We start from the raw sequence: 25,609 nt of genomic DNA, 5'->3' as shown, positions 1-25,609 counted from the left end.
CTGGGAAGGGAGAACAATTCCTACCTGGCTCCTCCTGAGCAACTCACAAGCCTGCCAGACAGCAAGGCTCTGGGGAATGCCCCATGGCTGAGTGATGCTTCGTACGGACACATCAAGACATGACATGAGCTACTTTCTGCAGATAAGTGGTGCTTGGCAGCAAACAAAAGGATTTTTAGTGAATGTTTCTCAGACTAGACTAAACTGCTCAGCCACCTAATCATGTCTTAACAACTTCACCCAACCCCAGGTAAATCCCTCTGCCACGCAGTGAGGGAGCACTATGTCCAGAATGATTAACTGTCTGCCTCATTACCAGAACTCCAAGTCTCGTAGTTACAGAGCACTCCCCCAAACCATTAATCACCCCAGAGCAGGATGAGGAAGGCAGGCAGCAAACTTACCTGCTGGGCACCTGATTGATGCTCCTGCTTTCAGCCAGCCCAGGGGAGCAAAGCCAAGGCACAGAGGCTGCTGGGACCCAAGGATTCCTGGGAGCTGCACTGCTCCAGGGCTCCTGGGTTGTGCTGGGACAGGATCCTCACCTGGCCATGCTCCTGTGCTTCAGGAGAGTTTCTCTCCTGGTCCATGACAGCCCAGCTCCAGGGCCTTGCTGCTGATCCAGACCAGCAGTGTTCTACCAAAGGAAACAGGCTGGGAGTGGATGCTCCAGGCTGTGTGCAATGGTTTTCCCTATTGTAAACAAACAGATTGCCCAGCAATCATGGCAGCTGAGATGGCCACAAACAGCAGCCATAGGCCTGACAATAACCAGAGACCCTGCAGAGCCTGGGACAGAGCCTGGGAAGATCTCAGACTGGAAACTTGCTGTAATGCTGGGCACTTCCTACCACTAGGAAGGTCATGGGAGCTGAGTGTGCTGAGCCTGCCAGACTGGGAACAGTTTCTTCCTGGAGCCCAGACTTCAAATTCCAGCTAGGCTATATGGAAGTAGAGGCTATGCTGCTGGTCTGGTAGATGAAGGAGGGGGAGAAAACCTGTACTCTCATGGATTATTTTAGGTATGTTGGAGTTCCTGAATACCATCAGCTAAAAGAGCCCTTGGGAAAGGGGAAGGAGCAGCTGATATAATTTTCACATTCCATAAACCCAGGGGATGCTCTACAACAGGGTAGATACTAGGGAAGAATATTTGGAATATGAGAATTTCTTGTTTCAGGAAGGACTTAGTGGTGGAAGTTACACAGAAGAGTAACTTCCTGTTAGTTCACCTCAAGAAATAGCAAGTACTGTTGGGTGGGACTGCACCACTTTGGTGTTCAAGTCCCTCTTTTAGAGGTGTCCAAATGACCAGGAAGCAAAGTCCCGTTGGTTTTCAGTTTTAAATACAAATATAACAAAATATTTAAAAATATGGACTCATAGGCAGGACACTTTAGGGGTTCAGTGCTGGAAGATCAGGGAGAGCAAGAGTCTACAAAACCTGTGTGGATAGGGCTGCAGGGCATGGGATTGCATGGGGGAGGAGTAGCTGTGCCTTCAGCCACAGCCTGCAGAGACAACACAGCCACAGACACTCACTTGCTATATTTATTGCATGCAGGATGACCCAACTGGAAAACACTCTGGCTCTCCCCACTTTCTGGGCATAGCCACGTTTAACCTACTGCCCATGAAGTTCTCACAATCAAGCCCTCTCTGGGTGATCAGGGAACAGCACCCGGGGACTGTGGGGACCCCTCCGTGGCAGGCCCATGAGCACGTTTTCTTCCTCGCACGGCCGAGCTGTGTTGGGAGGCAGGTAGCTAAGAGAGAAGAGTAGGCAGCCCTAAATGCTAGATGCTCCATTCCTGTGAGCCTGCTGCCTCCACAGGGAGAGGTTTTCTGAAGGGATGAACTCCTGAAGGAACCAGCCCCAGTACGTGCCTTGGTCCATTCAATGCCTGAACCGCGAGAGCCTGGGGGAACGGCTCGCCTGGTGGTACCGCTGATACCCCTCCAACGCGGCCGGGAGCAGCAGCAGGTGGCTCAGAGAATCCTTCTGGCAGAGGGCCATGGCCTCCTTGTAATTTATCTTCTCTTTAGTGACAGGGTCAACGAGATCTTTTTCATAGTTGGACTCATCCTGGAGCCTCTTGGCCAGGTTGCTTGTTATCATCCCTGTCTGGACAGCTTCCAGCACAGGGATGCGACCAGTTTTCTTGGGATCGATGAGCCCTCCAGTTAGATGCTGGACTTGCAGGTAGGGGAAAGCACTGTCTTTGGTCATCCAACCCTTCTGAACTGCTTCCCCCACAGACAGCCTTCGCTTGGTCACTGGGTCCTCAATGCCTGTGAAAGCTTTCTGGGCATTGAGGAGTCTCTGCATGTAGGTCCTGTCAATCAGCCCCCTCTCAATCGCCTTATGCACCGAGAACCGGTCCTTGGAAATGAGGTCTATGATGCCTCCCGTGGCAGCCTGGGCTTCCAGGAGCTTCTGAGCTGTCATGGGATCGAGCAGCTTCTTCGCAACGGCAGTCTTGATGTTGTACTTGGTGTTGGTGGTGGTGTCATACACGCCAGCGATGGGGGATGTGTCATCACATATGCCCTTCTGTGAGGCTGGGGGGAAGAAGGTTTGGGTTTGGTGGGTGGTGGGTGACGTGAGTGGGGATTTGGAGATGATGGAGCCAATTGAGAGGGATGAGGGAGGCTTGGTTTCCCCAGCCACCAGCAAGGCAAATTCAGAGATGGGAATCTTGCCATCCCGGTACAGCTGGTACTCTTCCTTTGTGATCCTCCTCAGCCTTAGAGCATCATCAATGGAATACTGCTTCCCACTTTTCTTGTCAAGGAGAAGTGAGATCTCCCCATTTGGGCCCAAGGTGGTGACTTCTTCCCAGTCACACTCCAGCTCTTGCAGCTGGATGTACTGGCCTCTGTCTATGATACCTCGCTTATAGGCTTCGTAAGGGGACATGTCCTTCCCTGTGTCAGGGTCCAAGATAGAGATCTTGGTGGAGAGGTTCGTCTCTCTCATCTGGGTCTCATGATTGATTTCCTCACGGTTGACCTTTGACTGGAGATCCCTAATGAACCTCTCTTTGTTGTAGATCTGGTCCTTCTCCCTAAGAATGTCTGCTTCCAGCAGGGAAACCTCATGTTCCAGCTGCTTCTTCTTCTGCCTGTCATTCTCAGTCCGCTGGCTGAGCAGCTTGGATTCCTCACGAAGGAAGAGGACTTTCTGCTGCTTCTTCCTCTCCAGCTCCCGCAGTTCACTCTCCAAGTTGGCTCTCTCCTGGATTGCCAGGTTCCTGGCTTTCTGCAGCTCCGTCTCTTCACGAGCCCATGTCCTCTTCATGCCTTCAGCTCTCTCAATCTTCTCCCGGAGCCGCCGTACCTCCTCTTCTACCTTTTGTTTGGCTCCCCTCTCCCTGCTCAGCAGCTCCCAGATGCGTGCACGTTCACTCTCCAGTGCTCTGTCCTTTTCCACTCGAATCACCTCCTTGTAGATGGTCTTCTCCTGGGATTTCGTTTTCTGCAGGACATCAACTTGCATCTGCAGGTTCTTGCATTCTCTCTGCAAGTTCAGCACCTCCATCTTCTCCCGGTCCAGCTCCAAGCGCAGGTTGCTGGCAGATTGTTCCAGGACTGGATCCTTCTCCAGCTTGACCACTTCTTCCATAATGATCTTTTCTTGCACTGGGGCTGGGCTCTCCTCCAGCTCCTTTATTCTCAGTGTAATTTGTCTCATCTCCTTCTCCAGTGCAAGCCTCTTGCTTCGATCCTCCTGAAAGTTGAGCAACTTCTCTTGCTCTTCCACCAGCACACGAACCTGCTGCACGTCGCGTTCCAGGCGACGCCTGTTGCTCACCTCCTCGTCCAGACTGCGTCTCAGCCTGCTGTGCTCATCTCGGAGCTTTGGATCCTTTTGGGTCAGTATCACCTCTTGAACAACCACCTTCTCCTCTGGTTTCCGCCTCTCCAGTAGCATGTATTTGTTCTGCAGGTCATAGATGGCATCCTCTGCAGCTCTCCTCTTCTGGGACATGTTACGCACCTCCTGACGCAGCCGATCTGCTTCTTTTTCCAAGAGTGGATCATTCTCGTATCGGATGACTTCCTTGTTGACCAGCTTGGTTTCCACCTTGGATCTCTCCCTCCTCCATTCATCCCTTTCTCCCTGCAGCCTAATGAGCTGCTCCTGGGTCCTACCGTTGGTGTTCACAAGTTCATTGAGCTGCTCTTTCAGCCTGTCAATTTCTCTAAGAATCTCTGGACTCTTTTCATGTTTCACCACCTCCTCTATGACCTCCTTAAACTCCACCTCTGGTTTTTGTGACCTCAGGACTTTGAGCTCTGCTAAGGCCTCTTCCACTTCACTGTCAACCTTTGTCCTTTTCAGAGTGACCTCCTGGAGCTGCCTTTTCAGGTGTGCAATCTGCCGCTCTGTTTCAGGGTCCACCAGGAAGGTCTCGTTGACCCTCTCTTTTACCTCTATCCTGGGCTTTTTCTTCTCTGCAATGCTGTACTGGGTCTGCAGCTCTTCCAGCTCACCTGTCAGCATCAAGTTTTTGCTCCTCTCTTCTTCAATCAGAGTTTTCAGCTTGGAAGTCTCTTTCAATAACTCTGGATCCTGCTCTACCTGTTTCACCTCCTTAACAATAATTTTAGGTTCTGCTGTTTCAATCAGTCTTTCCACCTCCTCGATCTTGTTCTTCACTTTCACTATTGCTTCTTCTGCAGACTTCCTTTTGAAGGATTCCTCATCGATTTGTAACTGCAGGGTCCTAACAGATTTCAGCATTTCAGGGTTTTTCTCCAGTTTGATGAGCTCCTTCACCACCACTTTCTCTCGGATGTTGGGCTGCTTTCTCTCCAGCATGTGCAGCTCCCTCTTAAGCTGCTCAAGTTCAGAAGCAGCAGCCAAGCTTTCCTCCTGGAGATGCTTGATCTCCTGACGAAGACTGGCTGCTTGGCCATCCAGGCTTGGATCCTTCTCAATTTTTGTGATCTCTTTGGTGAGGAGCTGGGCAGGAGTGACCTTTTTCTCACTTTCCATCTGGGCAAGCTTACGGCTCATCACATCAATGTCTTCTTGCAGGCTCTGCCTCTTTCTGCCTTCCTCTTCAATCTGCTGCACCATCCTAGACAGGTTGCTCTCCACCTGCGGGTCTCTGTAGTATTCAATCACCTCTTTTTCTTCCACTCTTTCAACAGGCTTCTGAGTTTTCAACATCAGCAGCTTGTTTCTGTGTTCCTCCAGGTCCTCTTCAATCCTGGCCACTTTCCTCCTTTCCTCCTCCAGCTGCAATTTCAACCCCTCAGATTCCCTGCTTCTTGTGGCTTTGTTTTCAGCTTTCTGGGTTTGCTCATGTACAGCTTCAATGTCTTCATGCACTTCCTTCTGCAAAGTGAAAAATAAAAAATAATTTTAAAAAGGCAGGCAAACCAAGCCACTCTTTTAAGGTGACTCAGAGATCTTTTAAATGACATGACATGGTGGGAGACAAAACTGGCACAGAATCCTCAGGCAGTCTTCAGATAAGGCTGTTTGTAAATGGAAAGTGATGACACAATCCCATCATCTCAAACAACTGACTTGGTGGGTCTTCCCCTTCAGATGGAGGTGCTGCAGCAACCCACAGAGGTGCTTTGTGCTGCCTTCCTATATCTGCAGCTGAGGGAGAGCATCACAGCCAGTCCCCAGCTTAAACTCTCTGCTTCCTGAACCCACTAAAAGTCACCCAGTCCAGAGACCTTTCCTACAGGTGGTTCAAAGGTATAAAAATCCTATGGCTTTGAAGTGTTTCTAGAAGGTTGTGAGCACTAAATTCCAGCCACACCCACAAACCAAATCTGAAATTGTCAGTCTGTGATGGTTAGTCTATGGCTAAGAGAATTTGACTTAAAAGCCATATTTTTTTCTTCCAAGCATAAACTACAGCTTCAGTAATGAGGTGAGGGCCTCCAGAGGTGGTGGGAGTCACAACCCAAGATCAGTATCAGTGAAACTGTGGTTTCTTCTTGTCTTTTTCTCAGAAGGGTTTCCATTCCTGTCCTTCCTCACACCTGGATGAGGAGACTCAAGGAGGGGTGGGGGAGCCCCAGGCTGAGCAGATTTGAACCCCAGTCTTGCAGTGAGCTGTAAGCTGGTACCTTCTCAACGATCTTCTTGGCAAACTCCAGCCTGCTGAGCTGCTGTTTATTTTCTGCTGCCAGCTCCATGTAGAGCTTGGTGACATCATTTTCCTGCAAAAGAAAGAGTGCTGAGAGCCTTGTGCCCTCACCCAGACACAGCTCTGTTGCATGGCAGACTCTGCCACACCTCCTTTCACCTGGACCACTTTTGTGTATGTCACAGTTCTAGAGATTAGTGTCTTCCCATCTGACTCTTTAGAGAGACACAGAGTCTAAGGATTCCTGCAGGAGAACCTGTTCCTGTTATTTGAATGCTGTTAGATGCCTGCTGGCCTACACAGGGCCCAGTCTTCCAAACCCACAGATTGAGAGCAGCTGGCAAAAGCCTCAAGGTGATGCAGGAGAACTGGGGTGTAACTGAGAAGAGCATAGAGGAGCTCTGGCTTCCTCCTCTCCCCACACACCCACCCTGTAAGTTTTATCTTCATACACAATGTGGTGAGGAGGCAACACCAGCAATCTCAACCAAAGGTGCTGGGCACAGCCCTAATTCAGGATCTCACATGCTGCTTTGCCCCAGGGACAAAGGATCCCTGAGAACTCCAACTTGGGATTAGGACCATAATCATTGGTGGCTGTAAGAGTGGATTAAGACCTTGCAGAGGACACTGGGGCATGGGTAATGAGCTGGACAATGGTTTCTGTGTCTTCATCTTAACATTTTACCTGGGCCTGGATGCTTTCCTGCAGCGGGGTCACACGCAGCCTCTTTGCAGCAGAGTCAGTCAGGGAAGGGTCCAGAGAAGAGCTGTATTTGCCTGCTTCAAGCTCATAGTCCTGTTCAGAGCAGACACATGAGAATCAGGTGAGATCTCTTGGGTGAAATGCTAAGGGAGTGAAAAATGGGAGAACCCATCCTTACATTGAGTGTGGACTGCACATTCTGGGACAGCCTGATCAGGGCGTTCTTCTCAGGCTCCTTGCTCTGGATCTCCTCCACCAGCCTCTGCAGGAGACACACGTGGTGTTAAGGACACACTGAAATCCAGCTGCCCAGTAATACTCTTGCAGCCTAGAGAATCAGCTCAGCTGAGGGAATGGTGGGAACAGGAAGACATTTAGGAAGACTCTCCAGGGTTTTAGGGTATCTCAGCTGTGCCATAACTTGCCTAGGACTTCCCACACTGATTTATCACAAATAAGATAAATAGCAGCCAACACAGACACCTCCACAACTCCTTGTCTGAGCTAGTGAGCTTAGAGTCTGCTCAAGGAGAGAAAAAAGTAGGACTTGGACACAACATCTCAGCCAGAGGTGCAATATTTCAGGATCTGAAAGTGTCCTCTCCGTGGAGAAGATTTCAACCTGGAGGTGACTGGCACAGATGAGGACACCAGCACTGTAGATAAACCCAGCAAGGTGAGATACACCAGGTAACACCGTCTGTGGGCTGCAATCTTTCTCTAGCTCATTCACTGTGGTGGGGGAGCACACAGCTAGGAGCTGGCTGGTACTATTTTGCATGTGCTGTTCACAAGCAAATTGCCCCATCCCTGTAAAGTTCCAGGCTGCTCTTGCCCTGGAACACACCTGCTGTGCCTGCAGCTTGTAATTGATCTGGCTTGGCCCATCAGTGGTCTTCACTTGGTGCTTGGGTAGGTTGTTCATCCAGAACATCAGGTTCTCGTTGGAGTTTTGGAACTGCTGGTAGGTGAGGCTGATGTTCCTGAGGGTCTTCTCTCTGCACAGCACAAAAGTGGACAGGAACATTAAGGGGAATGGCAAAGAGTCATGCACAAGGTGAAAGGTGAAAATATCACCACAGCAAACACCAAGACAACAAAAACGAGGAGGTGACAGCTGATGCCCGAGTGGGGAGCACAACTCTGGAAGCTCAGAGCCTGTGCTGTGAATAGAAAGGTGGCAACTACACAGAAGGACACCCCTGGTGCTCAGTATTACAGGACTGGGGTCAGGATCAGGGTCCTGCAATGAAGAACACACTCAGGGCTCTGACCCTGCCCCAGTCCCCCTTAGCTGAAGGGGCAGGGATGCTCCCCCAGCTCCTCACCGCTGATCCAGCTGGTCGGCCACGGCGTGGTAGCGGTCGTTGAGGAGCTGCACCTCCCGCTTCTGCCGGGGCAGGTCGGGGCAGTACTCCTGGAAGTTGTTCTGCACAGCACTGCAGCTGTGCTCAGCATCCTTGAGCCCCCGGTTCAGCCTCAGCACACAATCCTCCTGGGCCACCAGGTCCCGCCTCATCTTCTGCAGGGGAGAAGAAAAGACACCTTGTGTTTGCACCAGTGAGAGAACACCCAAACACCCTCCCTGATGTGTCACTGACTGGGCAGCACCGAGGGCTGGTCAGGCTCTCTGAGTGTCCTGTGAGGTGGAAGAGGTGGAGCAGTGAGGTTTATTCACCAGGGAAGCTGGGAAGCAAGGTGGCTTGGACAGTGCACTGAGAAGTTTTGGGAAAGGCAAAACATCAGGTCACTGTGGGTACCAAGGATGGGGCAAGGAGAATGGGAGCAGGAAACATTAGGGAGAGGTGTGAGGCAGAGCAACAGGGACTGGATGCTAAGGGGGTCATGAGGTATTTTAGGGACTGCAAAGGGAGGGACAGAGGGACAGAGTATTTTCCTGTCCAGTGAGAGCAGGTCAGCCTGCAACACCAACATTAAACCTTCAAGGGAAAAGCTTCAAAATCTTCATCGCTGGTGCCTCAAGGTGCTCAAATAAATCCAGCTCCTCCCACACTGGTCCCTGAGCTCAGGGATCCCCTCCTGATGAGAAGCCTGATGTTCCCCTACCTGCAGGTCATTGGCCCGATCCTGCAGGGCATTGGGGGATGCAGGAATGATGCTGTCCTGAGCCAGCTTGGCCTCAAACGTGCTGACAATCTTGTCTGTGTTCTCAATCTGGGTCTCCAGGTTCAGGGCAGCCTTAGCCCTGGGAAAGGGGGAAACGAAGGACAAGGTTAGCTACAGAAACCCCATTCTTCTTCTTTTCTCCCTTTGATGTTTAACCTTACTTAAAATTAGAGCTTCTGCAATATGTCAGAGAACAAGCAATGTGCACTCACACCCCTGTGATGCTGCTCACAAGTCAGATATGTTGCAGTTCACCACACAGCAGAGCTGGGACACACACCCATTGTGGTGGATTTTCCATGGTGAGGGGATCTCCTCACAAATTACACACAGGAACTCCTTCAGAGGAGTCCTTTGATGATGGATGGGAGGTTTCCAACCTGTGCTGGATCTCAACCAACGCTCATATAGATCAAAAGCATTTTCTGTCATGCTTCTGTGTTGGCACACCTGTGCAAGGACACTTCCTTCCCTCATCCCCATCACTCACTTCTCGTTGTACAGGCTGGAGAGCATATTGACATCGTTGTATTTGCTCCTGAGGGCGTTCAGTGTGACAGGGAGCTGGGAAGCTGAGGTGCTGCTGGGTTTCTTGGAAAGGTAGGTCTCACACTCCTTCTGCAAGGCATCCTTGGTTGCCCCCAGGTTCTCAAGTTTCTTTGTTGTTTCCTGGCACACCAGAGGGAAGCACAGTCACCCAACACAGCCATAACAGTGCTGCTGTGGAAGTGTGTTTCCCTCAGGGGCAGATTTGGCTGTGGGGCTCAGGGTGTGGTGCCCCTCTCACAAGGAGCTGCCCCTTGGGGCACAGCCCCATCCAGACTGTGGCTGTCTGGCCGTGGCAGGGTGTGGGAAAGAGATCCACATAGACAGATGGAAAAAACCTACCTGCCTGAGCCCATGCTGCTGCCAGAGCCAGGTAAGTACCCACAGATGAAGATGTAACAAGCTGAAATACTGCAAACCCAGACCTTGACCCAGAGGAAAGGAGTGGGGCTCCAGGGCACTGCCTCTTTTCCTGTCTCACTGACCTTTACAAGTCTGTGCTTCCCATCAGGTGAGACAAAGCTGGCCCTTGGATTAATTCCCTTTATCCTTTAGTCTCTTAGGGTGACAGCCTTCCCAGGACTGGGACCTGGACCACAGCTCTGAAATGAATGAACCCTCTTGCTCCAGAGCCAAGGGAAGAGCCTGCATTTCCTGAGGGTTTCACTTAGCCCCATTTCAAGGGTTCATGCCAGCCTGAAACCCTTAAATCTGCAGCATGGTTTTCTCCTTTGGAGCACCAGCTGTCCTCTCCAGTGTTGTTTCCATGTTGTCCTGCTTTGGGCCAAGGACACAGAGCTGCCAAACTGCTCCTGCTCCTGCTCCAACTCACCTGCTGCTGCTTGATCCTCCTGCCAAGGTCATCTGTAGGGTCACTGTAGTTCACAGGAGACCTCACTCTGTTCAAGACTTCCTTCTCTACCTGGACCAGGTCCTTGCCAACACGATCCAGGCTGCTGAGGAGCCGGTCAGCTTGGGGATCATCCTGGACTGCTGGAGGGCTCCTGGACAGAGCTGCAGTCAGACAGTTTATGTTAATCCCCAGGTTTTAGCTCTACCATGGTGAGCTACAGCTCTAAAGGAGGGATAAAGCCAAGTGCTGCCATGCAGACACATCCCTCCTCAGCTTTGCCTTTGAACTGCAGCTGTGGGAATAGCACAGATAACCCAGGGTTGGGATTTAGCCACGGCTGTCTGCTCATCCCACAGCCCCCAGCTAGGGAAGAGAACTGCAAGGGACCCAGATTACAAAGCAGGTTTAATTAAGGTTTCTGGATAGGCACATCCCCCTGAAATCCTAAATGCCCTCCAGCTGTTGATGGAGCTCAGAGGCTTGAGGAGGGCAGCAGATTTTAAGTGAATTGCTGAGACAGGAGTCAGTTTGTCTTTGCCATGGAGGAGAAAGCATCCTCCCACAGGGACCTCTGCTGTGTGTGAGCTGCAGGTGCTCTGCCCACCCTGGGTGGGTGCTCTGTTTCCAGAGCTGCCTCTGGAGAGGGCTGGGCTATCCAGGTGACAAACCTTGCTGGCTGGGCTGCACCTGCTCCTTGTGGCTGCGTCTCAGGGTGCTCTGAACCGCTGCTCGCCTCTGCTTCACCGTGTTCAGCTCCCCCTCCAACCTGTGAGCAGGGAAAGGCATCATCCCAGGAAGGGACACAGCACTGACAGAGCCCTCACAGCAGCAGCAGCTCCCTGGCTGTGCTGGGGAGGTGTCTCCAAAGGCAAGGGAAGCTGTCCTCAAGGGCTGGGAGCCTGCAGCCTGCTGTAACTCAGAGATGTCCCTTAGGAAAGGGAACAGCAGCAAGAGCAGCTGGTTGGTTTGAGCAGCTGAGTTCTCTCAAGGAAGCCAGTGTTTCCAACTCTCAGCAGAAGCTATCAAAGCTGGAAATGTGTTTCATATGGCTGCAGTGCTTTGCAGCCTTGCAGGGAGCAAGTACAAGTTGCTGCTGCACTAGAAACACCACATCCCACTTGTAAGGATGGTTCCTGCCTAATGAAACTAGGGCTGGGATCTGCCAGAGCTGGAAGGACAAAAAAATATTTCTGGGTGAGAAAAGACTCATGGAACCAGAAGGGAGGGGGAACAGGAAGGACCAGGCTGGTTCTCGTCTCTGCTGTGGACTGTTCCAGCTAAACACTGTGTGCTAAAACCAGCAATTCCCAGCTTGCCTGGCTGCTGTCAGATGAGGGCTGCTCCTCTGTGAAGAGGAACTGAATTTCCATTTTAAAACACTCATGAAACCCATAAATCCAAAAGATTCAGTAGTCTGGGATGCATGAAGAGGGGTCCACACGGAGCAACACAATGAAGCAATCACACCCGTGGCACTGGGGACCCAAGCTCCCTCATTGGGCATGCCTGCATAGCTCTGAGTCTGGGCTGTGGCCTTTCCTCAGCACTTGAGCAGCCCTGATTTACCCAAACACCTGGGGCCATGATTAAAGAGGCAGTGCCAAGCTCCTGCACCACCGCCCCATCCTGTGGGAACGGCAGGAGCTGACGGAGCAGGCAGGCAGCAAACCCACACAGAGGCTCAGGGAGCACTGCTCAGCCTCTGCTGGGGCTGGCTGAGAGCAGATTCCACAGATAACTCTGTCCTGTTTGGCAAGTCCCAAGCTCCAGACTGATTCTGCAATGAATTTAGTCAAACCTATGCGAGTCACGTGTTTGGGTGAAGAAATCAAGCCTGACTGCCAGAAAACTCATTGACAGTGAGGTCTGTGCAGTGTGCAGGGATGTTGAGGAATGGTAGACACCTGGATAAGATCCCTCGTGCAGGGAAAACCCCTCTCCAGGAGGGATTTAGTACTGGATAGCTGAGAGGCCTGTCCCCAGCTGCTGTTTCTCTGCAGCCAGGCTGGTTTTGACCCAAGAGAGTCCAAATGTCTCTTTGGGTCAGGGTCTCTGCTGCAGACTCACCTATTGACCTTGTCTATGGACTCAGGGTCAGGAGGAGGGATGGAGAAACAAGCAGAAGGTGCCTCCTGGACCACGCCAGTGCTGCTCTGGATCACCCACATCTCTGGGTTGCTGTTGTCCTTCAGAGTGTACTTGTCCCCTCTGGTCAGCTGCACCTGGGAGGGGACACAAAACCCAGTGAAAGGCTTGGCTTTCTGTCCCTAAGACAGTTCCTCACACCACAGAGCCAAGATCTGGAGCAACCAGAGAAGAACCCAGTTCTCTGTCCCTTCTGAGGGTGCTGCTAGTCCAGCCCTCACCTCCCCAGCATCCCAGTCACAGAGGGTGTCCAGGGTGAGGGGCTGAGAGGGACGTGTCCTGCGCAGCTTCAGGGGGCTGATCTCTTTGCTCCTTCTCTTCAGGTCAGTGATGCTCTTCTCTGCCTGCTTCAGCACCTTCTCCTCGTTCTAGAAAAACAGAGGAGACAGTGGTTGTGGCCAGGTTTGGGTAAGAAGGAAGGGGAGGGTCACACTACAGCAGGTATGCTGGGTCCAGTGATCTGTCCTTGTGGGGTGGAGTCAGGAGTTTCTCCATTCTCAATCCCCCCCATGTCCCTTCTTCCCCTTTCCATTGCCAACACTCCTCAGTTTCCTTTGCTCACAGATCTGCCATTGAGCCTGGGTTAACCTTAGGTGAACCCACACTTTCATATCAAATATCCTGAAGGAGTTTTCCTTTTCAGAAATGGAACACCTGCCAAGAGGTGGCTGCATTCCAGTGTCAGAAAGTACCAAGATTCCAGCATCTCTTGAGAGCCAAATGTGCTGCATACTTGGGAAGATTCCATGGTGAACGTGTCCCCTCCCTCTCTCCGGGGCAAATCTTCCTTTCCTATCTGCATCTCACCCCTGAGGTCAGATTTCTTTATTCCCTCCCTTGCCCTTGGCTCATGAGAGTGCTGAGGAGATGGGAGGATCTTTCCCTGCTTGGATGCCAGGCCCTCTAATCCAAGTGTCTTATGTTAGGGACAACACATGGCTTCTCCCTGCACTTCTCCTTTACTCTGATGGTGACCTGGGGCCTGGCTGTGTGTCACTGATGGGGACAGTGCCATCTCAGGGCAGCGTGAGCAGTGTGGATCCCCTCCCCAGCACAGAGCTGGGGTGAGCTATCCCTGTAGGATTGTTCCCTCACCTCTTCCCCTTTCCCTTTTTCATTTATTGGGGAGTTTGTAACTTTGGATTTAACTGAGGCCTGGCTGGTGCCACCAGCTCTGAAGGGCCCACCTCCAGCTGAAGCAGAAGATCTGACACCACCCCAGGGCTGTCTTTGTTGAACTTGCTGTATTTGGTGTCCAGGTCAGAGCTCATCTTCTTCAGGGAGCGGCTCACAGCCTCAGCATCATCCTGGAACTGGAGGTGTGGGCAGGGAAACAGTCAGGCATGGGGGGACATCACTGTCCCCAAGTCCAGTGGGGTCTCTCAGTTCACAGCACCTCTAAAAGATTATATTTCCCCAAAATACCTTTACTAGATGCAAGCAAAAGGGTCTCCCTTCCTCACCCCTTTGCTGTCTCTCCTCCCAGCCTGCCCACTCTGGCCTGACCTGCAGAGCCATGGCCCATGAATTTGCTTTTTACCTTCTTATAGGTCTCCACAGTTTTCAGTTGGCTCTCCTGGCAAATGCAGAGATTCAGGAAATTCTGCCACTCGTTCTTCAAGGCTTCCTGGTGCGCCTGTGTTGGGACAGAGCACATCTCAGTGGGTTCCAGCTGGTCCTACCTCCCCCCTCAGAGGTCTCCTTTCCTCAGAAGTGCCAGAGATCAGAGGAAGAGCAGAGACAAAGCTGTGCCCAGGCACTGCCTGATGCTGAGCCTGAGTGAGGACAGCCCTTGAGAAGGACCTGGCTCACACAGAGCAGCCATCACTTCTCAAGTGGTCTCAGCTCCAGTGCTGTTGGGGACTGAGAGCCCACCACAGCCTGGAACTGCATCTGCAGGCTTGGAAATCCAGCCTTGGAGGATGGGAGTTGCTTTCATGTGGGAGAAATCAAGCCATGTCAAAGCTGGAACTTCCCAAATGGTGTGAGGATGGCTGCACTGTTGTGTGTGAGCAAGAGCTGGTCCCAGCACACACATGTTGGCCACTACCTCCTGGAAATTTTGGAAAGGGTGAAGGCCCTGAACTTCCCTCAGCTTCCCTGTAGGGCTGGAGCAGGCAGAAAGATGCTGAAGTGCAGCCAGTGCAGTGTGGAAGGAAGGAGCAACATAGCTGCAGGGAGAGGTGAAGGGGTCTCCTTTGACCCACCACTCTCATTGTCCCACGGGGCTGGGGAAGGGACCCCCTCTCCCCACCTGGATAGGTTTGATGGCTGGGTGCTTCAGCTCAATCATCCTGTCCCCATCGTCCTGAAGGTGGTTCACAAACTCCTCCTGGCTGAGCAGCTCATTGGACTTGAAATCCTGGAGGGGAAAAGAAACTTTCTGATCTTGGGAGCACGCAGAGAGCACAGAGGGGTCTCCTGGGGCACCAAACATAACAGAGATGAGGCTCCAAAGCACAGACATCCTTGCTTGTTTGTTTGTTTTTTAAAACAGAAGGGGCTAGGCAGAACTAGCTAAAATTAAACACATTTGGGCCTCAGAAATCATCAGGGCATTTGTTCAAAGAGCATTTTCCTGTGCAATTATCCCTCTCATTTTCTGTGTCCCAGCACATGGCAGTCACTGGGTGTTGTACTGTGGCCACTGAGGCTGATGTGGCACTGAGCCCTTCCCTTCTCTCTGACCATGGAGAGCCCCCCTGGCAGCTCTCTGATGCATGATCCCACGTGCCAGCTCAGGGGACTGGAGGGGTCCCACAGAGCGGCTCGTTCCTAATTCCAGCACAGACTCAGGGGGCTCTTCCCCCTCTGTTTTGGAAAGCCTCATGCTCAGGGCAGGTGGTGTGTGTGCAGGAGGCTGGGATGCACCCTGCAGGTCCCCTGTGCCAGGCCTGGCCAGCCTTTCAGGGGCAGGACACACCGAGGGCTCACCTCGTACTCGCGCCGCACGCTCTGCACATCCATCATCTGGTCACTCCAGTCCTGCTTCAGGATCTTGGTCTGCTGCTCTGTCAGGTAGCCCAGCTCCTTGGTGCAGCCCTGCAGGTGGTGGTAGAGGCTGCCAAGGCTCTGCCCTCGCCAGATGGAAGCTTTCTGCTCACACACAGGACAGAGAGTGTCAGTGCCCAGCCTGGGGTTCCCTTTCCCCTCCTCCTCTTCCTCCCCAGGACCACACTCCTGTTGCACATCCAGCAGGAGATTCCCAGAAACCTTGGTGAGAAATCTGCCACCACTGGCTCTTATCTGATGGGGCTGCTGTTCCCTTTCCCTCCTCACAGACGAGATGTGTTTGTCTAACCAGAATCCCAGGTGTGGGCTGGTGCCTGGGGCAGTCTCAGAGCTGGCCCAGCTCTGCTGTATTTCTCACAAGTCCCATTTTCAGCATCAGCTTCATGGGCCCAGCTGGGTAAACCCAGGACTTTCTTCCTGGCCACTTCTTTGCTCTGGCTGCTCGTTTCCTCTCTGGAAGACTTGTTAGGGATCAGGACAAGCCTCCACATTTGCAATCCTGATTTGGAACAGTGTGTGGGCTGGATTTCCTGGTGCCTTCTGGTCCCTGTGCTCATGGACACAGAGAAACTGCAGGTCCATGACCCATGAAGAGCAGAGACATGGATCTCACCCTCTGCACTGCCCTGAGGACAGAGAGTTCTTTCAATTTACACCTATCCCAAGGAGGGAAGGAAATGGAGAGATGATGTGAGGGACAGAACTTCACTGTACAAGCCCAGGGGTGGCTCCTGTTCTGAACTGGGTGTTCCCTGCTCATCAGGGGTGGTGTTACTCTGCTGTAAGACCCCATCTGCTCAGAAAACCACTGAGAACCTTACCAGCAAGTCCTTGTACTGGCTTTTTAAATCTGCCACATCCTGGATTACAACACAGCCAAGACCAAGGAGGTGAACAAAAAAAAAAAAAAAAAAAAAAAAAGCAATTAAAAAAACTGGGGGGGAATGCTGTGAAAAAAGCAGTTAGCAAAACTTGTGGTGAATGCTGATGAACTGATTTGGGGAATCAAGGAGCCACCTCCTTGCCCTCTGCAGAACGAGGGTGGACATTCACCGTGTGGAGGAGCAGATGGGACAGTGACACAGCCAGCAGGGTCCCCAGGGGAGTGACAGGACAAGGAGGGGACGGAGGGGGCCTTACCCCAGAGTGCAGGTTCTTGATCTGGAGCCCGTAGGCCTCGATCTCCTTCTGGAGGATGTTGTGCTCAGCTATTTGCTTCTCCAGCTCCGACATGCCGGGGCCATACTGCCCTGCATTGACTTGTTTCTGTGCAAAAGGAGTCAGGGCAGACACTAAAGCCAAAGGCTTTTCAGGGAGAAAGCCCAGGCAGGGCATGGAAAGATCTGGTATCTGATAGCAGCCCAGCAGGAAGGGAGGGGATTTTTTGTTGTTTCCCATCATTGCTGTTGGTTGCCATTTCCCCAGCCATACACAGGGGCAAAGATAACCAGATCACACAGCCCTGGGCTACAGAGCTGAGCTGAGCCAGCCCCCTGCCCACGGTGGCAGGCATGGGATGCACTTAAACACCATCCAGCTTTCAGGGGAATCCAAACTGCCTCCAAGCTGGGAACTCCACACAGCCAAACCTTGCAGTGGGAAACCCTGAAAGGCAGGGCTGTAAAATCCTAGGAGACATCACCTTCTCCATCCCTTCATCCCACAGCAGGACTCTCCCTGATCCCCCTCTGGTAACTCTTAACCTGAAGAGGTTAATTCAGAGGTTGCTGCAGAGGGTTTTAAGAGGTAGAAGGAGAATCTGTCTTCCATCCAGAATTATTATTATTATTATTATTATATTATTTTTATATTATCACAGAATTATTCCCACCACCTCCAACATCCCAGCATTATGCTGAGCATGCATATACTATTTATATTTATTTATATTATTTATATTTATTATTTTATAATATTATTATTATTATATTATTACATTATTTTTTAATATTACTACAGAATTATTCCCACCCTCTCCAACATCCCAGCATCATGCTGAGCATGCAGTGTCTGGCACAGCCCTAGAGACAACAACAAACATTATCTGGCCTGGCAGGAGATGGAGAGAACATCCAAAGCCAGCTGCTGTTACCATCTTTTGGTCCAGGATCCTGGCCCAGTCCACCCTGGGCCCCACCTCGGGGACGTTCAGCTGCTCGTAGAGGGCCCGGTACTCGGCACAGAGCTGTGTCACACGGTCATGGAGCTGCTGGATGCTGCCAGGGGGAGAGGCACAGGTGCCCGTGTCACTCGGGGTGCAGGCCAGCCAAGGTGGGCCCCGTGGAGCCCAGATTTCACCCACGAGGCCCAGGGCGCTTTGGTGTCCCTTTGTGGCCTCCTTCAGCAGTGTCCAGCACTTGTCCTGCTGCTCTCCATCCCCAGGGATGCCTCAGGAATTACTGCCTGCAGGAGATGCTGCAGGGAGGTCAGGGCTGCCCTTCCCAACTGGGAAAATTCCCTCCTGATTTCTACATAAAGGGCTGGAAGTGAAGGGGAGAAAAGCACCAGAAGCCAGCTGAAGCTCTTCTCCCACTCCCACACCCACCTCTGGCTCTGTGCTTGCCCCACATTAAAGGTATTTATTTTAGGGATGGCAGAGGAAAAGGGGATTTGCCCTGATAGTGGGGCCACATTTTAGCTCTGCATTTTTCTAGTACCTTTTATAAGGGCTCCCAAAAGGCTGGGGCCTCTTGGGCAATCACTCTGGCATCCACCCTGCATATCAATATCTATATAATAAATTGGCAGAAAAGATGATTTTAAGGCAAAACTCTGTGGGAAGAAGAGTGAAACTACCACTGATGGCAAGGAGTGGAGCTCATTCCCTGTCCTGAGGAGGTTCCCATTGCTCAGTGCCCTCACCACACCTGTCCCTCCACCGTACTCACTCTTTCTCTATCTCAGGAGCCTGGGGGTGTTTCAGCCTCTTGGCACGGTCCACATCCAGGAAGAGATCCTTCAGCAGGGTCTCAGCTTCCTTCAGGTTCCTGGCATTCTCTGTCTGGAACTCAAAAGCCTTGTTCTTCTGGTGATTGCTGGAGTCCTGCAGGCCGGGGAGACAGAGGACAAAGCCTGGTTGGACCACAGGCACCTCACAACACTTCCCTTGGCCAGCACAGAGGCTCTGGATCCACACACAGCATCCACAGAGGAGCCCTGCAGCCTCCTGCTCCAGCTCCCTCCCTGCCAGGGGCTTTGTGGGTCAGGCTGGCAGCCTCTGGGGCTGCTGGGGGCACAGGGCTGTGCTGCCACAGGTGGGACAGCCTGGGCTGTGCAAAACCTCAGGCACTGAGCAGAAGGAATCTGGGAAGCCTCGGGATGCAGCCCCAGGGCTGGGAGGCTCTGTGGGGTGTCTGTTCCTCCCCAGCCTCGAGCCAGCCCCCAAACCTGCAGCAGCACACACAGAACAGACAGCCGAGCTGTCGGAGCCCTGGATGCTGAGAGTTTTGGGCTTTCTGTGCTGACAGACTCTGACCCCCAGGAGAACTGTGCATTTGACCTGAGGACGTGGAGGAGGCTTCCAAAATTGATTGATAGCACTGGGATTGTGGGTGTGTAGTTTGATTAGAAGTGTGAAATATCACAGGGTGGAAAATTAAGAGTTTAAGGTTTTAGAATATAGTAATACATATAAAGCAAGATGAAGGTTTTAGGGCAGAGGCTGGTCCGACATCACCTTCTTCATGGGTTTGGGTGTTGTCCTAGACACTGCATTTCTAGGCAAAGCCTTTCACCTCCCACCACCCCCTGCCACGAGTGACCTGCTTGAGTCTGGACTGAGTCTCCAGGATGTCCTTCTCCACCTGGTCAGCATTTGTCTGCATGCGGGAGATGAGCACGGCCAGCTCGTTTGTGGAGGACCTAGAGAGGGAACAGCAAAGCAGATGGGTGGGTAAGAGCAAAGCTCACCCCCTCCATCCCTGCCCAGGACCTGTCCCAGGCCTGGTCCTTCATCCCTTTCCCCCGTGGCCACCGGGTCTCTCAGGAAAGAGCCTGAGCTGTGGCCAAGGGCACGGGCACACACAAGTGGTCAGTGCCTGCTGCTGCCCTCAGCCAGAGAAGGACAGAGCTGCTGTGCTCAGAGTCAGTGCTGGTGGGATTTTGCCACCACCCAGCCCCTCTGCACAACTCCTTGCTGCAGGTGCTCAAAATTTTGTGTGGATTCAAAAAAACATCAGAGGGGGGAAAACAAAAGGGAAAAAAAAAGGGCAAAACCTGCTGTAGGGTTTCCAAAAGCACCAGTGTGGGGTTGGAAGACCCAAAGCCAGAGGGGGCTGGAGGCCAGGGGAGCACCCTGCAGAGGCAGCACAACGTGCTCACCCTGTTTGGAGGTGCTCCCCTGGGTGCTGCTGGCACAGGTGGCCTTCAGCCCGACCCAGAGCTGCCATCCTGGTCCACGTGGAGCTCTCCACAGCTGGGCCCAGTGAGACACTGGAGAGCCCAGTGCCACCCCAAGACTGGGCTGCAGGGGACAAGGACTTGCTGTGCAGACCACAAGCCCCTCTGGGTGCTGGAGGCTGTTGTGGTGTTTTCAGAGCTTGGGGAACAGCAGGAAGCTGAGTCAGGGCAGGTTTAGGTTGGATATGAGGAAAAGGTTTTGTACCCACAGGGTGCTCAGGCACTGAACAGGCTCCTCAGGGAGGAGGTCACAGCACTGAGCCTGTCTGAGCTCAAGGAGTGTTTGGATAATGTTCTCACATGGTGGGATTCTTGGGGTGTCCTGTGCAGGACCAGGAGTTGGACTCGATGATCCTGATGGGTCCCTTCCAGCTCAAGATAGCCTGTGATTCCCAGACTCGAATTTCCCAAGGCCATGGCACACCTACCAGCCCTCCTTGCCCCAGTGGGGCTCCACTGGGGCTCCATTCCCTACTGCTGTCACCTCAGTGCCACCACACAACCGACAGTGCCATCACAGCCCTTGTCCCACCACCACCCTTGGGAACGAGCAGCCCTGCTGGAAGAGCTGGATCCAAAGCCCCAGCCAGGCATGGGATGGCTCCCAAGGCTCCCTGTGGACAAGGAAGCACAAACCTCGGTGCCACCTTTGTCCTCGGTGCCACCTTTGTCCCTGTGTCCTGTTGTTTCTAACAGCATCTGCCCTTGGGGACAGTGCTGGCCCTGCCCTGCAGGCAGGGAGAGCACAGCACTGCCAGGATGTGGGCAGGGGCAGCAGGGTGGCGAGGGACAGCATCACCGGGGATGGAGCCTCGGAATGCTGCTGAGGGGACAAAGTCCAGCAGAGCTGAGTGCATTGTGTGCTGGTGCTGGCAGCTGAGAGCAGGAGGAGAGTCTGAGCAGCAGGAATGGGACATCACTGGGGGTCAGCTGGAGTGGGGGACACTTCTTCAGGGCAGGTTGGTGGAAGAAGAAGGTAGGAGAAAGGTGATGTCCTGCAGCAGAGACACCATATCTGCCCTTAGCCATGTGCCTTCCTTCCAAGCCCCTGAATCCACAAAGGATGGGGGAAATTATTCCCTTAACGGCTCTGTCATTGCTCCAGCTCCTACTCGTGGCTCTGGCTGTCCCACAGCTCATTCCAAAGGCTGGAACATGTGCTGGGATGTTCATTTATTACAGCCCCAAGTGACCCTGACACGCCAGGGAGTGCAGTGGTCACCCCAAGCCAAGCACTCGGGTGTCACAGCTCCCGTTGGAAGCGAGCTCAGCCCCAGCGCTCCTGCTCACAGCGTCCTCCTGTCCCCTTTCCCCAGCCCCTCCCTTGTGTTTCATTTCCCAAGCGTGGAGCTCTCAGCTGCCCCCAGGTTTGGGGCTGGCAGCATCTCCCGGCCATGCCTGCAGTGCTCATCAGCAAGTGAAAGGGAACTGCTGAGCTGGGCAGCGCCGCTTCGCTTCTCCGGGTCTAATTCCAGGGACTAGGAATGGATGCGCTGCTTGGAACCCAAGCAGCACATCCATCACCACCAAAGCATCCTTCCCTGCTACAGCCTGTGTTTAATATCCCGTTAATCATCCCTCCTACTCCATGCCCTTTCCCGGTGTAACCTGCAGTGCCCAGGGAGATGCACAGGGTGGGTGGGAGCAGCACAGGGCCCGGTCCCTGCGAGCCTGAGCGTGCAGCAGGCTGGAGCTCTCGGAGGTTCCCCCTCCCCAGGAGATTACACAACCTCCCACTCATCCCTGACACGCCTGGAATGAGGTGGTGTCCCATGAGCAAATACTTGAGCACCACCCAAATTTCCTGCCCGGGCTCTGTGCGCAGGGAGGAGATGTGAGTCACGGGCTGGGCTGGCCGCTGTCCCGGGAGCCTCTCCCGAGCACCGGGAACAGCATCGTCCCCCCCAGGAGGTCTGCCTGAATCCTACAGAGCATGGATGGGTGTCCTGGCTGAGCCCATCCCAGTTCCTCCCTGGCTGTGGATAACTCTGTGCTGCTCCAAGAGGGGAGAGGTGAGGATCCATCCTTCCCAGGGATGGTAGATCAACAAAAATTCTGTTTATTCCTGCAGGCACTCCCTTTCTGGTTGAAGGGCACTCCATCCCTTAGCTCCTAAGGTTGGGCACAGGAATCTGCTTTATTTAGGCTGAGCCGCAACAAATCTATGGACTGAAAAGATGGCAGCAACCTCGTGGTCACAGGGACTCAGCCCATCCCAGCCTGTGCTGCATGGAGCACCTGAGGCTGGAGACCAACAGCCTGGTTCCCAGGGAAATGGGGATGATTCCTGGAGAACATCATCACAGGAGCAGCAAGGGTGTGCTGAGAGGAGTCTGTGCAAACACCCATCCACGCAGCCTGTGGATGCATCCCTGTCCCTCCTCGGGGTGTCCCCCTGTCCCTCCTAGGGGTGTCCCCCTGACCCTCCTCGGGGTGTCCCCCTGACCCTCCTAGGGGTGTCCCCCTGTCCCTCCTCGGGGTGTCCCCCGTCCCTCCTCGGGGTGTCCCGCTGACCCTCCTCGGGGTGTCCCCCTGACCCTCCTCGGGGTGTCCCCCTGCCCATCCCTGCTGCCCCTGGGCAGGAGCTCTCCCTCAGCCAGAGCTGGGTCCTGCATTTCAGGGTGATCGTGCTGACATCTGGGCTGCACAGAGGCAGCCTGGCCTCAGGTGGGACACAGGCAGTCACCAGCTCATGTTAGACACCCCCCAGCCCCCCGAAATTCGGGTCCAGCCCCACACACAGAGCAAGGTACAGCCACAGTCCCGGGATGGCTGAGAGCAAGGCTGGGCAAAGTTCCTCCTGCTCCTCCTGCTCAGCAGCCAGGGCAGCCTCCTCCCTAGGGCCATCTCATGCCTAGGAGAGGCACAGCACTATTATTAGCATTATTAATTGGTTCATTTCTCCTACCACTTTCTGCCTCCTGGACAGCCCAGCTGCACAGAAGGGATGGTGTCTCCCAGCAGCAGCAGGACTGTCCCTGTCCTGGTCACTCCTGCCAGGGCACTTTGGGCAGCACCACAGCTCCAACCATGGCAGTCCCTGACCCCTCTTCCCCTCCTCATGGGGACAGAAAAGGGCCCAAGGCTGGGTCTGTTCTCCCTGACACACACAGAAGTCCTGGCACATTTTGATTTTCCAGCAGATCCCTGACCTCTGCCAGTTGTGGGTTAGTACCTGACCCCCTGCCTGTCCCCAGGGTCCACACTGCTCCAGACTGATGGCAGCAGCAGAGGGAGATGGTGGGAAAAGCAGCAATCCCAGGAGACACTTAAATCCCAGGAGATGGCTTGCTATCCCCCTCCTTTGTCAGAATCACACCCAGGCACAGCCAGTCCAGCCAGATCCAATTCAATTCCACCTTCCCAAGAGTTTTCCCTTTCAGCCCTGCAGTGCCTCCACCTGGAGCAGGGCACATCCAGGAAGCTCCTTGGGCACAAAGCTGTGCTGCTGCTCCCTCCCCGGGGTGCATCCACCAAGGTGAGACAGCAAAGGGCCCTGACAGGAGGCTCAACACCACAGCCCCAGGGACCAGGAGCCCTCTGTGGGGGTCCAGCTGCTCATTATGAACCCCAGAGACAGGGAAACAGCTGCTGCTCAGGCTCTGGCCTTGGGGCCACCAAGAAAAGCTGCAGGCCACCAACATTTTCTTGGGGCCATCTGCAGAGCGTGTGCTGGTGGCTGCTCTCAAGACAACTCATCCACCTTCATTTTCTCAGCTGCTTTGGGCACTGACCAAGCCCCAGGCCATGGCCAAGCAAATGAGGCTGTGTCTGATGGTTGTTGCCTCCTGAAACAAGCACAGCCAGCTCAGGAATTGCTGTGCTCCTGGCTTCAGCCTCCATCCTGCATGGGAAAAGCTGTGAGGTCTGCTGGGATGCAGCTCCAGTTATTCTGAGGGGTTCATGCTGGGGCAGAGTCTGCCCAAACCCTCTGCAGGCTCCTGAGAAATCCCCAGCCTGCTTTGGGAGCTGGCTGGGGAGGTGCAGAGATTGCATTAGTGAGGCTGAATAAAGCAGAGCCTGACACAGCTCCGGGGCTGCTGGGGAGGTGCCTCACTGCAGCCAGGCCCCAGGCAAAGCTGGGTGTTCAGAGAGCCCCCAGAGCTGCCTTTGAGATGAGTTTGTGCGTTCTCACCTCCTCTGGAGCTTCCCATGGCAGGGGTCCAGCTCCTGACATCCCCTGGGCAGCCCCAGCCTTTGAGGGGTCACCTTGTCCCCGGGCCCTGCTGCCCTGCCCAGCTCCCCCTCCTCAGTGGCTGCTGGCTGACCCGGGGTTTGGCCCCCAGAACAGCACAGCTGGGGGCCAGCACCGTGTTGTGACCCCCCAAGTGTCCCCACACACACACACACACTGTCCTGGAGGGCTGCTGGTGGCCCCAGGAGATGTGGCCAGCACCCCCTGCATGTCCCCTTTCCTCAGCACAACCCCCCTGGCTGCTTCCTCAGCTTCCAGACATGTCAGGGCAGAGAATTCCCCTGGAATCAACCAACCCTACAACATGCAAAATTGCTGAGGAAGGTGGAAAATAATCCTGATTTAACAAGAGCAGCTGGAGGGAGGGCTGAGATGTCCCTGCAGGAGTGCTCCTTCCCAGAGGAGTCCCTGATCCTCAGGAAGCATCACACATCTCATTCCCTCAGAACTGAGGGAACTCTTCATAGAACCACAGGATGGTTTGGGCTGAAAGGGACCTTAAAGACATGGCCAGGGACACCTTCCACCAGAGCAGGGTGCTCCAAGCAGGTCTGAAAGAGGCAAACTCAGCGTTGAGACCTGGCCTGTCCCAGGCTGGGTTAGAGCAGCCACCAGCAAACCCACCCCCACATCTCCACCCCCTGAGCTCAGCATCCTTCTCCAGGGATCCCAGGGCAGCATCCCAGCAGCCTCACACAGCCAGGGAATCCCGGGATCTCAGACCCAGCTTGGGATCTGCTTCACAGCACACCCAGCTCCACCCAAGCACAGAGGCTGCTTTTATCCTGCTCCTACCTGCCCAAAAGGGGCTTTTTTTGCACCTCCCTGCTCAATGACCACAGCTCTGAGCACAGCCCAGGGGCTGCAGGACGCTGCTGGGGAGGGACACGAAGCCCACCAGGGACAAGGACAGCAGCCAGGCAGCACATTTTGGTATCAGCTCCCAGCAAACCCCAACCTTCTGCTGCTCCACAGGGGGATGGCAGTTAGGGTGGCTGAAAAACCAGGGATCACCCATCCTTTGTCATCCCCCAGGGTCACACAGCACACACAGAGAGAGAGAGAGGGGTAACAGAGCACACACACACACAGAGGGTAACAGAGCACACACACACAGAGAGGGGTCACACAGCACTGACACAGAGAGAGAGAGAGGGGTACAGAGCACACACACAGAGAGAGAGGGTAACAGAGCACAGACACAGAGAGGGGACAACAGAGCACACACACACACACAGAGGGGTCACACAGGACAGACACACACAGGGGGGTCACACAGCACTGACACACACAGAGAGGGGTCACACTTACTTGCTCGGTTTGACAGGGGAGCCTCTGCTGGGGGAACTCCTGCTCGGGGAGCTTTTGCCCACCCCCTTGAACATGTTGGCCAGGTCCCAGCTGCTGTCCTGGGCTCTGCTCGGGTGTGGTGGCTCCCCGCTCCGGTGTGTCGGGATGGAAGGACAGCACTCAGTAAAGAGCAGCTCCTGCGAGGCTCCTCCCCGAAC

The 25,609-nt window shown here is 53.8% G+C and overlaps 1 protein-coding gene across 1 annotated transcript; it reads right to left on the bottom strand.

Moving 5' to 3' along the window:
- Positions 1–1,569: 1,569 nt before the first annotated feature.
- Positions 1,570–25,486, bottom strand: EVPL (envoplakin). Its single transcript, XM_041486571.1, has 23 exons — positions 25,417–25,486; positions 19,988–20,018; positions 19,270–19,369; positions 18,397–18,551; positions 17,601–17,724; positions 16,649–16,774; positions 16,330–16,368; positions 15,431–15,592; positions 14,751–14,858; positions 14,037–14,132; positions 13,684–13,809; positions 12,718–12,864; positions 12,419–12,573; positions 11,020–11,117; positions 10,331–10,512; positions 9,443–9,621; positions 8,893–9,031; positions 8,154–8,347; positions 7,673–7,823; positions 7,004–7,087; positions 6,808–6,918; positions 6,100–6,192; positions 1,570–5,347 (listed from the first exon to the last, which is right to left on the bottom strand). Exons 1-23 carry the CDS (start codon positions 25,484–25,486, stop codon positions 1,898–1,900), a joined length of 6,120 nt encoding a protein of 2,039 aa, XP_041342505.1. The 3' UTR covers positions 1,570–1,897.
- Positions 25,487–25,609: the final 123 nt, after the last annotated feature.

The sequence above is a fragment of the Pyrgilauda ruficollis genome, unplaced genomic scaffold (genome assembly GCF_017590135.1).
Source record: "Pyrgilauda ruficollis isolate IOZ18807 unplaced genomic scaffold, ASM1759013v1 scaffold77, whole genome shotgun sequence".
In the NCBI taxonomy this organism is placed as follows: domain Eukaryota; kingdom Metazoa; phylum Chordata; class Aves; order Passeriformes; family Passeridae; genus Pyrgilauda; species Pyrgilauda ruficollis.
This window is presented reverse-complemented; position numbering and strand designations above follow the sequence as displayed.

Excerpts from the sequence above, each read along its gene's own strand:
- EVPL (XM_041486571.1), bottom strand. The coding sequence starts at position 25,486 with ATGTTCAAGGGGGTGGGCAAAAGCTCCCCGAGCAGGAGTTCCCCCAGC. Across the intron at positions 18,552-19,269 it reads CTCAGTCCAGACTCAAGCAG|GACTCCAGCAATCACCAGAA; the intron begins GTCACTCGTGGC and ends CCCGGCCTGCAG. Across the intron at positions 5,348-6,099 it reads CCAAGAAGATCGTTGAGAAG|AAGGAAGTGCATGAAGACAT; the intron begins GTACCAGCTTAC and ends TTCACTTTGCAG.